The sequence below is a fragment of the Corvus moneduloides genome, chromosome 6 (genome assembly GCF_009650955.1).
Source record: "Corvus moneduloides isolate bCorMon1 chromosome 6, bCorMon1.pri, whole genome shotgun sequence".
Lineage (NCBI taxonomy): Eukaryota > Metazoa > Chordata > Aves > Passeriformes > Corvidae > Corvus > Corvus moneduloides.
Genome location: NC_045481.1, coordinates 17,738,296 through 17,752,906, shown reverse-complemented (window position 1 = coordinate 17,752,906; position 14,611 = coordinate 17,738,296). Strand labels below are relative to the sequence as shown.

Genomic DNA, 14,611 nt, shown 5'->3' with positions numbered 1-14,611 from the left:
GTGTTTGGTACAGTGCCCACGACTGCACTGCTAGCGTCCCAGCACCTTGAGACTGAGCTCTCCACCCCAGCACAGGCACAAAACAAATGCTTTGTCTTTTGGGTGTTTTTCCAGTGCAGCACTTGTCACAATCCTTCTGCTCTTTAAAATGGTGAAAAAAAGACAAGGGAAACAAACCAGTCCAGAACAATTAAAGAATTACTGATAGTTCTCCACTTGAAAATCCTATGAACTGCCACTTCACTTAAAAATAAATACTCTAAGATGTCTCCATTTATACCAAGCAGAACTTTCTTCTAAGGAATTCTTTTTTCCTACTGGGCCCACTGTGGTTTTCTTCAAGAAGGTTCCCCGTGCCTTGCATGGTAAAAAAATAATCCACACACGTCCATAAATATGTTTAAGTGATATTAAAATAATGAAAAGTGTTGAACAGTAACATAAATGCACTTTTTTATTAAATCTTTTTTATATTTTGGGGAACTACATTTTCACAAAAATATACAAAAGAATTTCTTTTTACAAATATTTACATTCAATATCAGAAAACAATGATAGCTACATATTTTAAACTTATATTTGACAAATATAGTCTTGAATTCTGAAACTTAACACTCCAGGAAAAGTTTTTTTTTTTTTTTAAATAAAGTACTCAAAGTTCATATTCAAATTTAAAAAAATCTTAATTAATGCAAAAATCTGACATTTAATTTTTATATATATATATATATATACTTTAAATAAACATACAACATTGTTACAGGAATTAGATGTTCATGGTGGAAACCAGAATGGAGTACACTTAAACCCATGATCCTTATTACAGTAATACATGACTATACCTTTGGACTAGTTTAAAATACCTTTTTTTTTTTTTTTTTTTTTTTCCTGTTAAAGCAAGAGGATTATCTGACACACTCCATAATGAAACAACAAATCTGAACAGACAACTGGATTTTAAGCTTAAAGAACTACAGTAAAATATTTTTGTAAGGTGACCTGACGGGAGAGCGGAAAGGAAAGGAGATGCTCTGGTACTGCACAGAGCACTGCTGGAATGGGTTTCCAGATGAAAGACTGCAAAGAACATTATTTTTCTACAGAATTTCCCAATGCCTTTATTAACTGTCCCTTGCAGAAATAGCTGCCACCATGAAGCTGCTTTCCATGTGAGATGAGGAGACAATAATTTGTAAGGGCAGCAGAAAAGCAGAACCATCCCCATTGCTGCATTTCCACTGCTGTGCTGGGCTGTCACCAGTTGCACAGTGTTCAGCATGAGAAAAGGAGCTGCTGCTTTTCCTCTGCTAAAAATAGTGAACAAACCAAGCCACAAAGCTAAAAGTGCATTTTTTTTTAAAGGGAATGGTTCTAATGCATTTACTTAGTTTGTTACATTTTTAAGTTACCATTTTGGGCTTGAGTGTATTCTGAGATGGAATTTTACATTAAAATGCCTTAACTTGTTTCACAAATCAGTAATGCAGCTTTTCCATTACTTTATGCTGTTTACCCATAACTGAACTAAGAAGCAGAAATGAAGCTAATTACCAGATACTGGTTAAAAAAAAAATTCAAGCTATTTTGCACCTGAAACCACAACACCAGGGTACGTTAGTAGCAAGAAAAGGAAAAACAGACCAGAAATGTGTAAAGTACTACCTAACAGCACCAATATTTCACAAAAGTACAGGAAACCATTTTTATTTCATGCAATGTGTGTCTGTGTTCATGCCTGGAGTTTCTTTAGAAAGGATGTTTACTGGATTCCAAAAGAATACAGTGTAGCACGTCCTGGGTGCAACTGGTGGTTGAAAAAAGCATGGTGTTATGGCAGTACCACTTCCAGCTCCATTGCATGGAAAGATCCCTCCCTTCTCCCCCATCGCAAGAATTTGCAACTAAGTTAATAGAAAATTCATTTTCAGCAACGGAATGCTTGGGATTGGCTTTGCATTACAAATGCCCACAGTGACAGCAAAGCTGTGGTTAAAGCTGGCTGACCTCAGCCACTACAGTGGAAAAATAAACTTATTTGGCGGTGGGGAGCTGGGATAAGGGCTTCTGTGAGAAGGAGGAAGAGCAGTAATAACCAAAGCTAAGGAAGGAATAATGGAGGATATTACATGAACATTTCCTTTTTGTTTTCCCTAAAGGCTTACAATCCTGTAGAGGACTGAAAATAAAATACCCCTCTACTACAGTTCCTTTTTCAGAACCCACGAATGCAATGCTTGTTGCAGTAATTTACATTTTTGTCCTTACAGCCTCAGCTCTGGCCTCAGTCCCACTGAGAACAGCTGAAGGCAGCAGCGGTTTTATGAGCTCTGCAGCATCACACATGATGGGACAGTGGCATTTGTCCCCTCCTAAGTACTCATTTTAGAAAACTGGTAAAGCACAACTGGCCTTAATGCTCTGGTCTAAAACACCCGTTATGTGGGGGCCACTCAGCAGTTAAGTGGATAGAACCTGCTTTCCTCTACAAACAGTGCAAATCACACATATCTTCACATCACTGGAACAAACATGACAATAGTTTGGGGGATATCATTAAAAAACAAAAAACATTTGAGGTTTGTTGGTTTTGGTCTGGGGTTTCTTTCTGTTTTTCAGTAAGCTCTCACATGACATCTGTGCCCAAACTGAGTGAGATATGTGCTGCTAAGGGCAAAATCACTTTGTAGGGTCTTGAAGTTATCCCACAAACAGCAACAGAAACTAAGGAAACACCTATTTTGGCTTATGGAAGAGAAATCCAAACACACTGAGCAATAGGAACATCCTGCCTCTCATGTCCCATACTCAACTGCCCTCTAGCAGGTGGAGAAGGATCAGTCCAGCTATTCATGCACAAATTGTGTGTTTCTTACAAAGAGTTGCTACAAGTCCAGTTGTCTACCCAGCACCTATAATGAGTTTGGATTGTTTTTACTTAAAGTTTACCTTAATTACTTCCTTTTTTGTAATGGTTTACTATGGGATAAAATCAAGAACTTTATACTGATTTATTTCTATTCAGATGTATTTGTAGGGTCTACATTATATTCACCTGAGTTCCTATATATTTGAAGGCCCATGGCATGGAACCACTGAAGGAAAACTTGGCTCAAGTAGGATCCAAACTGCCGTGTGCAGATTCCTCTCGCTGTCACACCTCAGGTTAAACATAATAGAACCCACAGTTTTCATGTCTGTCATCTTAAATGTTGTGAATGCCTGGGAACAGAACCAAGAACTGCTGAACAGGAAAGAAACAAGAGAGGCAGTAATTGCTACAGCTTGGTTATGAAGAGTTTTCTGAAGTATAATATTTCTTTGGTTTAGTATTTTTTGTTTAAAGAACATTTTCAGAGCAGGCCTATTAAAACAATTCATGTTTGGTTTAGGTGGAAAGATGAGTAGCCTTTTGAAATACATCCTTAAACTCTTTTGCCTGAGCTCTCAGTACTACAGAGCACTTCTCTCTTTATAGCACTGTCTTTGTTCCAACGTGCCTCCACTGCAGCTGTGGGTAACCTCAGCTCTAAACAGGTGTCCCACAGGTACAAGAGTGGAGACAGCAGTGAGTGGAAGTGGCTGCATCTTCCCAAAAATAGAGCAACCAAAGTTGCCTGCAGCCTTCCCTTGAGCCCTCTCCTGCTCTCCTAAGGAAGTGTAAGGAAGTCCTCACACTTCCCAAGCAGCCACTGAATACTTCCCACTTGAAGCAAGATGTTTGCCACTCACCACCTCCCATGTCAGTTCTTCCATCTTGCCTTTGCCTATTTTTGAGTGTTCCTTTCTCTGCTTTCCTTTCTTCTGCCTTTTCTCCATGTGCGTTTACTGGTTTCCTGTTACTGTTTCCTCCACCCTATGTTCCATAATTCCAAAAAAAAGAAGATATTATAAGAATTACGGAAATTTTAAGAATTGCCAATTGTCATCATGCTAAGACCTTACACTTTCTGTTGTTTTGTTTTAAACAGAGGGGGAAGAGAACACGTGTTCCATGCTTTTTTTCTCCTTTACTTTCCAAAGAAGTAGTGAATTGGCTGGATTGCTGATCTCACAGTAAACTAAAGAAGAGATCAGGGTATTAAGGTTATGACTTGTTTGCTGTTAGTAAACTGAGAAAAGGATGGTGAGTGTTCTAGCATCAAATTCACTGAGAAAAACACCTCAGATGCAAATGATTTTGGCAAGGAAACCTATTGTGGCTTTTATGCATATTAGACACCTAAAACTATTCTATTTTTATTTCTAAAATGAGATATGCAGAATTCAAGTCTGAAGTCAAAGTCAAGTGAAGAGCAGAAGCCAGGGCCAACAAAATAAATGGGCTTCGTGTAACCATCCAACAGTGAGTGGTGTGAAGAATGACAGCAGGCTTTGGCAAGCACATGGATCTATCCACATGAGCAGAAATCAAATGCTGCTAAAAATTTTAGAAAAACAGAGCAGATTGCAAGGAAGCATTAAAAAACCCAGTAAGAACAAAAAAGCACACAAATGCAATGCAACTAGGGGTGTTTACACCACTGATGTGGCAATTCATTTTGTGACTTGCAGTCTTACTTCCCTTTCTGTAGAGTCTACAGGATGCTCCACTTTGTTCAAGACTACTGCCTACAGCTTAACAGAATTTTAAAAAAAAAACACTTTCAGGATTAAGGCTGGTCACATCTCTGACACTGAAAATGACACAGGGAACATGTCACCTTGCCTAATTAAATGCTGTATTTGAAGCCAACATCCTTTTCTTGTCACACTCTTACACTTTGCCCAGCACATCCAGCCTGGGCTCTGAGCAGCATTCTGAGGCAGGGAAGGTGCTTGGGGCCAGCTCCAGGGCGCTGGGTCTCTTGGCAAACTGGCAGCTCAAACAGTGGGGCTGAGGTGGTTTAGGCAGCAGCTTAGAGAAGGGGATCATAGTTTTAAACTAAGCCACTCCTGAATGCTATCAAAATCCTGCTCTTGGTACTGAAGCCCTTTATTTTGGTCGTGTTCTAGACTGAGGAGGTATCTCACCTGCAGTGTACCTGCTTTCTGATGGCACAATTCCAGGCCAGCATTAACCTGACTGGTAGAAAGTTCAGTTATGCTGAAATGAATCTTGCTAACACTGAAACCCTGATACAGAGCAAAGTAAGAAGCTGCTCTGAATGTGTGCTTTTCCTCAGCTGTCACCAAGTGATAAAATAGCCTTAATTTTCTGAAATCCTATCCTTTAGTTTCACAGCATTTCTTGCTTTCCCTAGCAAAATCAGAAAGTCATATATGCTGACTGCCTTCTTGAGAATTTAAAAAAAAAAGATTTCAAGTCTAAATGATTCAACATATTTGGGTAATTTGCTCTCTCTGACCTAATTCCCAACTGTGTTCCTCGGTTCCTGCATTATGTCAACTTTCAGTTCTAAATGCGTTTATTTTTAGTATTTCCTTGCTCCTAGGAGCTGGATTTTCCTTATTCTCTTTTTTCTAAGTATGCTTAATAGCTTTCAAGGGCATATTTATTTTTTTAAGTGAAATGTAATTTTATTTTAATTGACTCAGTTTTCTAGTTAATTTCTTTTATTACCAAAAATATTGCTGACTAAAGATCCCAAAGATGTATGTTTGCTGCTAACCAAAACCACAAGCTATAGTACAAAATCATCCACTAGTGATTAAATTATACAAAGAACTTTTGCCTCCCCTTCCCTGGTGCTGTATAACCCCAGAAGAGGCTTTCTCCAGCTTCAGGCAGAGCCCTCCTGCTCTCAGTTCTCTCTGATGCTTCCAGATGAAAGGCTTTCACTAGTCTCTCCACATTCCAGCTTCTTTTCTGACCTATCCTACGGGGTTCTGTCATCCTTTGATTTCTCCGTGGAGCATCCAGCCTCGAGCTCCCACTGCCTATCAGAACAGGCAGCCTGTTCCCATGTGCACATGCTTCAAGCATGGGTGGCAACAATTAGCAAGTTACTACAGTAGCATTTAATGTAAACAGTAAATGAGGCACGGTAGCAAGCACCATCACAGACAAAAAGACAAAAACCACCACAAAGCTGCCAACTTGGACCATGCTGACAGCCAGCTCTTCACTTCAGCAGAGAATCACAGCTACATTATGTTCCAAACTGCAACTGAGGCTCTGCTACTCTTCTCCTCAACATTTGTGATAATTCCCAGCTGGCTGCCACCATTTTACCTGGCAAATCATGGAGCAGTTTCACCAGGGAAAACACTAGCTACCAATTTGGGCTGCAAGAGGAGGAACAATGCTGGCAGTTCAGTTTTTGAAGAGCTCCTCAGCTTCCAGCTCCCATCCCAGCCCTTTACAGTAGCAGTGAGGTTTGGAAGAGAGTGAAGAAGCAGGGAGACCTGGAGGCTCAGCCTCTCCCACTGCAACTCTCAGCCTCGCCCCTCTCAGAGCAGCCCTGCTGCAATTCACCTGCCCCTTTCTTCTCATCCTTCAGCTCTGGAGTGGCCTTTGGGATTCCTCAGGGGAAAAGCACCAATGGACAAATTATCAGTGGAGAGGCACAACATTAATGAAGGGTGTAGGGGGAGGGAGGAGAAGAGAAGAGGACCAGCAACAGGGATTCCAGGAAAAAACCCTTTTGATCCACATACCTCCTTCACTGGGTGAAGGCCTACAGAAGAGCTCACTGAGCCTAGGATTTTGAGGGGAAAACTCAGAGACAGAAAAATACGGACTTTGATCTGACAGTCTGAATAGGACAGACTGTGAGGGAGCTCTTAACAGCCATCCATCTCGATCCAATGAAAGGCAACTTTAAAATAGAGGCAGGACAGATCTTACTTCAAGTCCGAAAGTCCTGCACAGATGTGTTTAATAAGGGATAGAATCACAGCCATCAAAGAGCACACTGCAAACCATTTCTCTGGTAAAGAGAAGATATAAACACCAGAGACTAATTTTCATGTACAACAGAGACAGGAAACAAGGTTATGAGATACATCAGGTCTAATCACAACTCTCATATGCAATTCCCCTAAACTCAAAAACATTACTGGCAAGATCTCCCTGTACACTCATGACCAAATCCTTAGAGTTTTTGCTCCTGTAGAATAGCAGCTGCATGACTGGCAAGACTTTGCTAAGAACCATCATGCTGAGAAACCTGATAACCGTTTAGTTCATCATCTTCTTTAAAATAAATATTTGTTATAGCTTGATATATAAAATATATTACCTAAGACAGTTGGGTAACTAGTTTTGTATAGCACATAAAAAGGAGAGCACAGAAGTTTGGCTCTGTAACTGTTCTCTTCTACCTGCAAGCCCTCCCATTCCCTCTGTAACCAACATGCACACAAGAAGAGATGAGGTTTATTTCTTTTTCATCTGGCATAAGAAAACGCAGGAGATGAATAATAGTGAAGCCTATTGACTGACCTAAACAAGTGCCACTGTCAAAGCAACGCTGGCTTGCACAGAAAGAGAGCTTTCTGTTCACAGCAGAATGCCACAATGAGAGCAGTGCTGATAATTAGTGACTTTTGATCCCTGCTATGTTGCATGAATATGAACTGTCTGTAATGCTTCTCTATGACATGATTTAGACAAACAGCTAATGAAATCTTCCTCACTTGTACCCAAAAACACAGCTTTGTTCAGGTGTTTATCACCATGGAAATGTCTTTCCAACTTAGAATCTCAGTTACGTTGCAGGATAGAATAAATGCTTGAGGTGACAGCAGGTCCATTCAAGGAAGCAGATGATTGGACATTTTTTACAATCAGAAGAGAAATCTGAATAGAGACATCTCCCAGCTAGTCCTAACTCTGTTAAAAAGTTCAAATGTATAAAATATAATGCTTGCAAAGTTCTCTCTGAATCTCCCCTATGATGCTGAGAAAATAAAATCAATTCATATTGCTCTGAAATTCTATTTTTGCCACTGGTGACATCCCAAGCTTTATCAACAAGGAGACTACAAAATCCTCACCCTGGTCCTCATTTCCAGCAGAGAGGCTCACAGCCCAGTCAAGTAACACAGCAATAATCTCTCTTCCACTGAGAATACTTTTATTCACAAGGCAAAAATTGGGAGTTAGACTTTTAGGTAGTGGGCAAGGCACTCGCGAAGTGAGCAAATCTATTTTTGCTCATAGAACTAATTTAATGTTTAAGTGCAACAAAAACACTAAATTAGCCATGAAGATCATGCATATCCAACGGCTTTCACCAGACATGACTGTGACCCAGGCCTCTAAATACGGAAATATTTCAGTCATAAGGAATCAACTCTATTATTTTCTGCTTCACCAGATATGATGTTTCCTTTTGACCAGCCATAGAAATATAATTTCCATTATAATAATTAAACATTTATTAAAATACTATATATTTAAGAGTTAATATATGGTCTCTCCCAGTAATAAAATATGGAATACTCTTTTAATCTATGCTATTTAGACCTCAAAACTTAAAGGAAAAACATTCATGCTGAAAATAGATCAATGTACAGCACTAGGTCAGAAATAGCATCTCTCGATTAAAACCCCAAGAACTTGCTGTGGAACTGTACATTGATTAACAATTCACTTTTTCCTTTCATCCACATATTTCATTTTCAACATCTGGCAGTGAGTGGAATACAAACCCAGATTATCTGACACTGAAGCCAACCTAGCCTCAGTGTGTTTGTGACAGTCCATCCTTCTGGCAGACTCCAGGTCCTGTCTGTCAGAGACAGATTGCTCTGTGTCTTGGGTCATTTCTTACGCATGCAGGGCACAGTAGAATGTCACATTGCAATCCTGGGTTATTTCATGCCTGGTACTTCATGCAGTGTCCTCTTTGCAAGTCTCCATGTCTCCCTCAATGAGGCATATGCACACACTTCCAAACAAATAAGCTGTGTTTTCAAAAAAGATATTAAATATGAAATATAGAAGACTACAATGTTGTTAAAAGAAATGCGTAACACAGCCAAAATAAATTTCCATTAAAAGTATGATGTTCTGAACATTCATGTCAACGTTTTAACTTATTAAATCTTAGCTGTTCACATTAACATTTGGGATATTTATTTTGTCACAAATATCTTTTTCTCTATGTACAAACAGGAAAGCAAGCACACAGATAAAAGGCTGGAGGCTGAACTTGAGCTTTACGTTGTTATGTAGTGTCCATGTCCAGTGGTGTGTAGAGTTTGGCAGCAATGGCAAGGACACCTACCTGCAGTCGTCCCCTCCAGCACTGACCACGTATCTGTCTCCACTTGTGAATCGAATATTAGTTAAGTGAGCAGAGTGACCTAAAAATCGTTTATGTTTTGCCTGAAAAAAACCCAAACAACAGAATGAGAAAGTCTAAATATTCTGTACCCTCCTAAATCAAACAAGGCATGCATGTTTTTATCTACCTTTTTATTGCATCACAGATTTGTAATATTTGAAAGTTATATAGGTTATCAAATGTGAAAGATCTCCTGAAGAAGAACTACTATTTAGCTGCAATGTAGATTAAATTGTCAGGCAATAAGAGAGCACTTGCAAATTGGGAACAAAGCTCAAGCTAACACAACAATATGAAATACATCTTGTCACATGATTAACTTCTACGTTTTGTGTAAAATTCCTCACACTGAAAAAAAAAATATTTACCCTGTGCAGTCTCAAATCTTGAAAATTAACAGTGAAAACAAATAAAAAATCATTATAAATATGAATTATAAAAAACAGTGAAACAATTTAACAGTGTTGGTGAAAAATCTGTAAACTCTTCATCCATAAAGATACACAGATGGGACTAAAATCACCAGCTATCTTCCTCATTTGTCAAATGGATCAGAGGTGGAAATTACTAAGGGCTTTGAGATTTTCAGTAGGCAGGCATTATGCTAAAGCAGACTGGCAGACAACAGCAAGACCTACAAGAGGTTACAGCAAGAGCTCGTGCAGAAAATGGTAGGGAAACTCTGAGGTGGAGCATGTGTATGAGACTATAGAGCTAATGCTACACAGAGTATAAAGCTACAAATTTAGAGAGAAAATATTTCCATCATATGTCTTCTAGAGAAATAACCAAGGTCCTAATACCAACAGTACTTGTTGTTATAACCATGAAAAAACAAGTTCTTACAAATTTTTCAGGACATGGAAAGTCAAACAGTTTGACCATGCCAAAATCATCGCCTGTTACAAGATTGATTCCCGAGTGAGAGACACAAGCACAGTTCACATCAGCTTTTTCAGCATGCCTGGACCAGATTCCAATTACTTCATCCCCTAGAACACTGAAACAGAAGAGCAAGAGATTCTTTTGAAAACCACTGCAAAAACAAGAGTCAGGAAATAGAAAGCAGATCTCATATTGTAACTGGTTCTATAAAAATGCAATGTTTTCATTTTATTCTCACACATGCACATCTTATATAGCTTTTATTCTGCAATTAATTTTTGCATCATTCCATAATTGCTTCTGAAACTGATTCAGTGATGTAACTCCCAAAATATTGTGGCCCATGGCAATGTGAGAGAACCAGAGGTGAAATCAATAATACGTCTATTGTCCAGTGAGGCATTTGCAAAAAAAAAGAAAAACAAAAAAGGATAAAGAAAGGACAATTAGAGAGAGAACATCATAGCATAAGCCTTAGACGAATAAGCTTCAGATTTTGGAAAACAAAAAATTTTATATTCTCTATTGCATATAACTATGTTCTATTGATTCTTTAATATTTTGGTATCAATCTAAAGAAAAGTATCTCTGAGTCCAGTGAAGATTCTTCATTATAATCAGAGAGAGAAAAACTGTCCTAAACAGAAAACACTATTATTTTTAGATTTCAGAAAAGTTCCTTCACAAAGCCTTGTAAAAAGGCTCTTACTCAGCTCTGCTTACAATGTATATGCTTACAATGTATAAGCATACTCCCACGAATGCACAGACACAAGAAGTTTGTCATTTGTTAATAGGTGAATGATTTGGGAATTTTTCTGTGATTCTTTCCCCCCCCAATTCAGGGCACAGTACACTACATGCAGAAAGGCATGGTTTACATCAGACATACTGAATTGGGTCAGAAAATACCAGTTTCTTGGTTTTGTCTCAAAAAGGTGACAAAAATTGATTACCCAAACAAAAAACAGAAATCTATCAAAATAAGCCTTGCAGAGCCCTCTAAAAGCTTACAGTTTTAGTTGTGTACTGCAGCAAATAGGCAGGATTATTATTGTTTAAAGTGGTTCATATGTGGAAAAGTTTCAAGTATTTATTCTCAATTTTTGTCTGAGGGTGATAATTAGAGGACAGTAATTGAAAGCAGGCAACAGAGACTGAAATAAGGCACAGAAAGCCAGATCTGCATAGAATAGAAAACAAATTATTTAACTGTGAAATAAGAATAAAATATTATTATATTCATATTATACTTTTATTTATATATACATTTTTATATATATTATACATAAATTATACATTTATGTGTGTATATATTATACTTCATGTAATATCTTGAAAGAAATATAATAACTTTAAGGTACTTAAAAGTACTTTTGTATGCCTTTTAATATGCATATGTTAATAGCAACTTATACAGATACCATTAGTGTAGTACTGTAAATAAACTTGAATTACCCCAGTCATGTATTGGGTTACCATGTTTTGATATATTTTAATTGTCCCTGTACTCTCATCACTATTTTGAAGAAGAATAGTGCACTATTCCAGATAATTTGCAGAGTGCAGTGAAACAAATACTGAGGCTGCTAGAGTTGTATCAAAGGAGCTAGAGATACCCAGTGAGTACAAGGACACACGTGAGAGATCAGTTTTATCAGATTCCTCAGGGGTCAAGCAGCTCCCCTCTGCTGAGGGGTCAGCTCTGTACTGCCTTTTGCTGTGCTGCACTTAGGGGAGCTGCTGCCAGAGCAGATGGGTGTGTTAAAAGAAAATACCTGACTGAAGGGATCAAATCTGCTTTTAAATAGCGTGCTTTCTGGAAGTTCCAGGTGTTTTAACAGCTGTAAATATGTGAACCATTTACCTTGTCCAAGTAGCCCATGTTATTCTGTCAATCACAGCCTGGTCCACAAGCTGCTTTCCTGAAGGCACTTCATACACTTGCCTTTTGTAAGACCCCGTAGAGACCTTTGAGGTGACCACAGAGAATTTACAATACATTAGCTTGTTTCAAAAGATGAAAGTATAATTCCAGAGGGCTTTGGAAAGCATTTGTGTGACAGTTACTTCCTAAAGTAACTTAGCTATGAAGAAAACTTAGTCAATGAGTTGAAAATACTCAAAAAATCTACACAAGCATAAAGCAATAGTGAGAAAGCATAAGAAATCTTAACATTTAAATGTCAAATTAATAAAAAGTAACTGAAACAACTCACATTCTGCACATAAGTGTGTTAGTGTGTGGGTATACACAAATAAGGCAAAATAAATTCCTATCTTGAAAACTGACACGAAGGTGCTCCTCTTAGGCTGTAACTGTTGATTTGATGATAAGAGAAGCTTATTTCTCCACTCAGATGCAAATAAAATATAGAAAGCATATTATATATACTTTTTTTTTTATTTTAAGAAATGTCTTAAGCCCTCCTATAGTTGGAAGTTGCAACACCATAATTTTGGTGCTGCTCCACAAAGATAAGCACTAAAAAGACATGTAATACCTTCGTGCTGGTCAGGGAGATGAAGAATTCATAGATCCCCAGGCCCTGCAGAATGACAGACTGTACTCCCTCCTCCTTTAAGACAGCCCATCATCATCAGAGGTAGAAAGGCAGAGACACATCACAGGGGGTTTGAAATCTGTCTCTCATTTCTTTGCTTATTTTCTGTATTTAATCTCCAGGAAAACTATTCAAAACTAAAGGCATCCACTTAGCACTACAGCAAAGTAAGTCTAGTGACAGCAACAAACTCCAACACTTAGTTACAAAAGTTAAAAGTCGTCAAAGGAGAATACTTGCAGAATATCTGTCATGAGCATGTTTTCCATTCAGTACCTTGAACAATTAATGACTGATACCTGGAGATAAGAGCTATCAGCAGAGAAGTCCATCTGGATTACAAAACTTGGGATATCTTTGCAATAGCTGATTCGATTTAGTGTCGGGCCCAAAGTCAGATCATAAAAATCCACTGCATTCTCACTGGAACCAACTGCTAGGTAACGAGAGTCTGGGCTAAACCTGAACAGATAAAAGGGTGTCATGAACACAGGTTGGCACTTACAACAGATTATAATATTTGAGAAGTACAGGTAAATTTGCATTTCAAGTATCTGCTATCCAGAACTAGAGGGAGGCAGAGTATTTAGTCTGCTAAGCAAAATAACTTTTGAAATTAAATTTTCAGGGAATGCACATCCAGCAGAAGGTGGCAATAATTTTGGTACAGATTACACATAAAAGTGAACTGGGAACATCTCTTGAATAACTCTGTTCATTATCTGATTTCATGACCATCTCATGCTCTAACAACTTGTGACAGGCCCCTGATGACTCTGACTCCCTGATGCTATACTTACAAGGTTTAAAACTAGAAAACTGAAGTGCTGTAACCGAAGAAAAGTCAGAACTTCTAGATGAAATGTGCTGAATAAAAAAATGTAAAGCAAACCTTTTGTTTGCCCAATGTATCTTTGCACACTGGTTTCTTTCCTCCAGTTTTCCTTTCTAGTCTTGAAACTCAGTAGCTTCCTGAGCTGAACAAATTCCTCACTGCCCCTTCTCTGTTACTGGGGAAGTTTTATTTCAGTTCTCTCTGAAACATACCTTGAGACAGCTTTCCAATTCCAGCAACCCCCTAACTCCTAGCAGAGCTCTCCTGCAAGGTCTCTGTTTGCTTATATTTCTCTCTCATTCCACTTTGCTCTCCAAAACTTTCCTTAGCTGATCATGACCAATTTATCTCACAGAAGGAACGGTCTGTTCCTCCGCTCAGGAAACAGAAGCGAAATTTTACTCCTAACTCCTTTCTAACAAACACAACAAAGAGCAAACTGACAGACTGGCATTTCCATTATCTCTCACAACCCAGTCTTCACTTCTAAGCTTCTGATCTCACTTTACCTCCTACGAATCCCTTTCCTCGAGCGTGTCGACCACACCACATGCTCGGTGCTGTCACTGGCAAAGCTGCTGAGGGCACTCGCTCCCACTGTCCCTGCTGCCACCAAGATGTCAAACAGCACCGGTCCCCACACCAGCCCCCGGGGAACACCACTTGTCACTGGTGTCCACACCACCAGTTGTTTTGGCTGATGCTATCTCTTATCTTCATGTACCACCTCCTCCTTTTTTATTCCTGGTTTCGGAGTAATCACACAAATTCCACAATTTACTCGTTGATTCTAGCCCTCTAAAATATCATTGCAATGCTCCTCAGAACACTGAATTGTATTTTCAAAAACCAAAATATTAGAGATTTCTAGCATACTACAACAGAAAAGGCATTATATTTTCTGACCTGATATCTTGGATTGCTGATCTTCTGTCCCTTTTTTTCCCCCAAATTTTTAGAGAGGTCACAAGCAGGATAATAAATTCTCCATTTTTCATGCCAATAGCTACCATATCACCTTCTGGGCTGTAACAAACAGTACGAGCTGCATGTCCTAAGCTGACTTTGTTCAGCATCTTCTGTGAAGAAATAAA

The 14,611-nt window shown here is 38.7% G+C and overlaps 1 protein-coding gene across 7 annotated transcripts in view; it reads right to left on the bottom strand.

Annotated features, from left to right (window-relative positions):
* Positions 1-823: 823 nt before the first annotated feature.
* EML5 (EMAP like 5) overlaps positions 824-14,611 on the bottom strand; it is a 111,303-nt gene continuing 97,515 nt past the window's right edge. For 6 of the 7 annotated variants that reach the window (XM_032110858.1, XM_032110864.1, XM_032110861.1 and 3 more), the window contains 6 exons: positions 14,424-14,596; positions 12,982-13,144; positions 11,986-12,089; positions 10,080-10,233; positions 9,174-9,274; positions 824-8,850 (listed from right to left, as the gene is read on the bottom strand). In XM_032110858.1, the coding sequence (XP_031966749.1) occupies positions 8,814-8,850; positions 9,174-9,274; positions 10,080-10,233; positions 11,986-12,089; positions 12,982-13,144; positions 14,424-14,596 (732 nt within the window). In that variant the 3' untranslated portion in view covers positions 824-8,813. The remainder of the gene's footprint in view (positions 8,851-9,173; positions 9,275-10,079; positions 10,234-11,985; positions 12,090-12,981; positions 13,145-14,423; positions 14,597-14,611) is intronic. The other variant, XM_032110859.1, reaches the window with a different exon arrangement.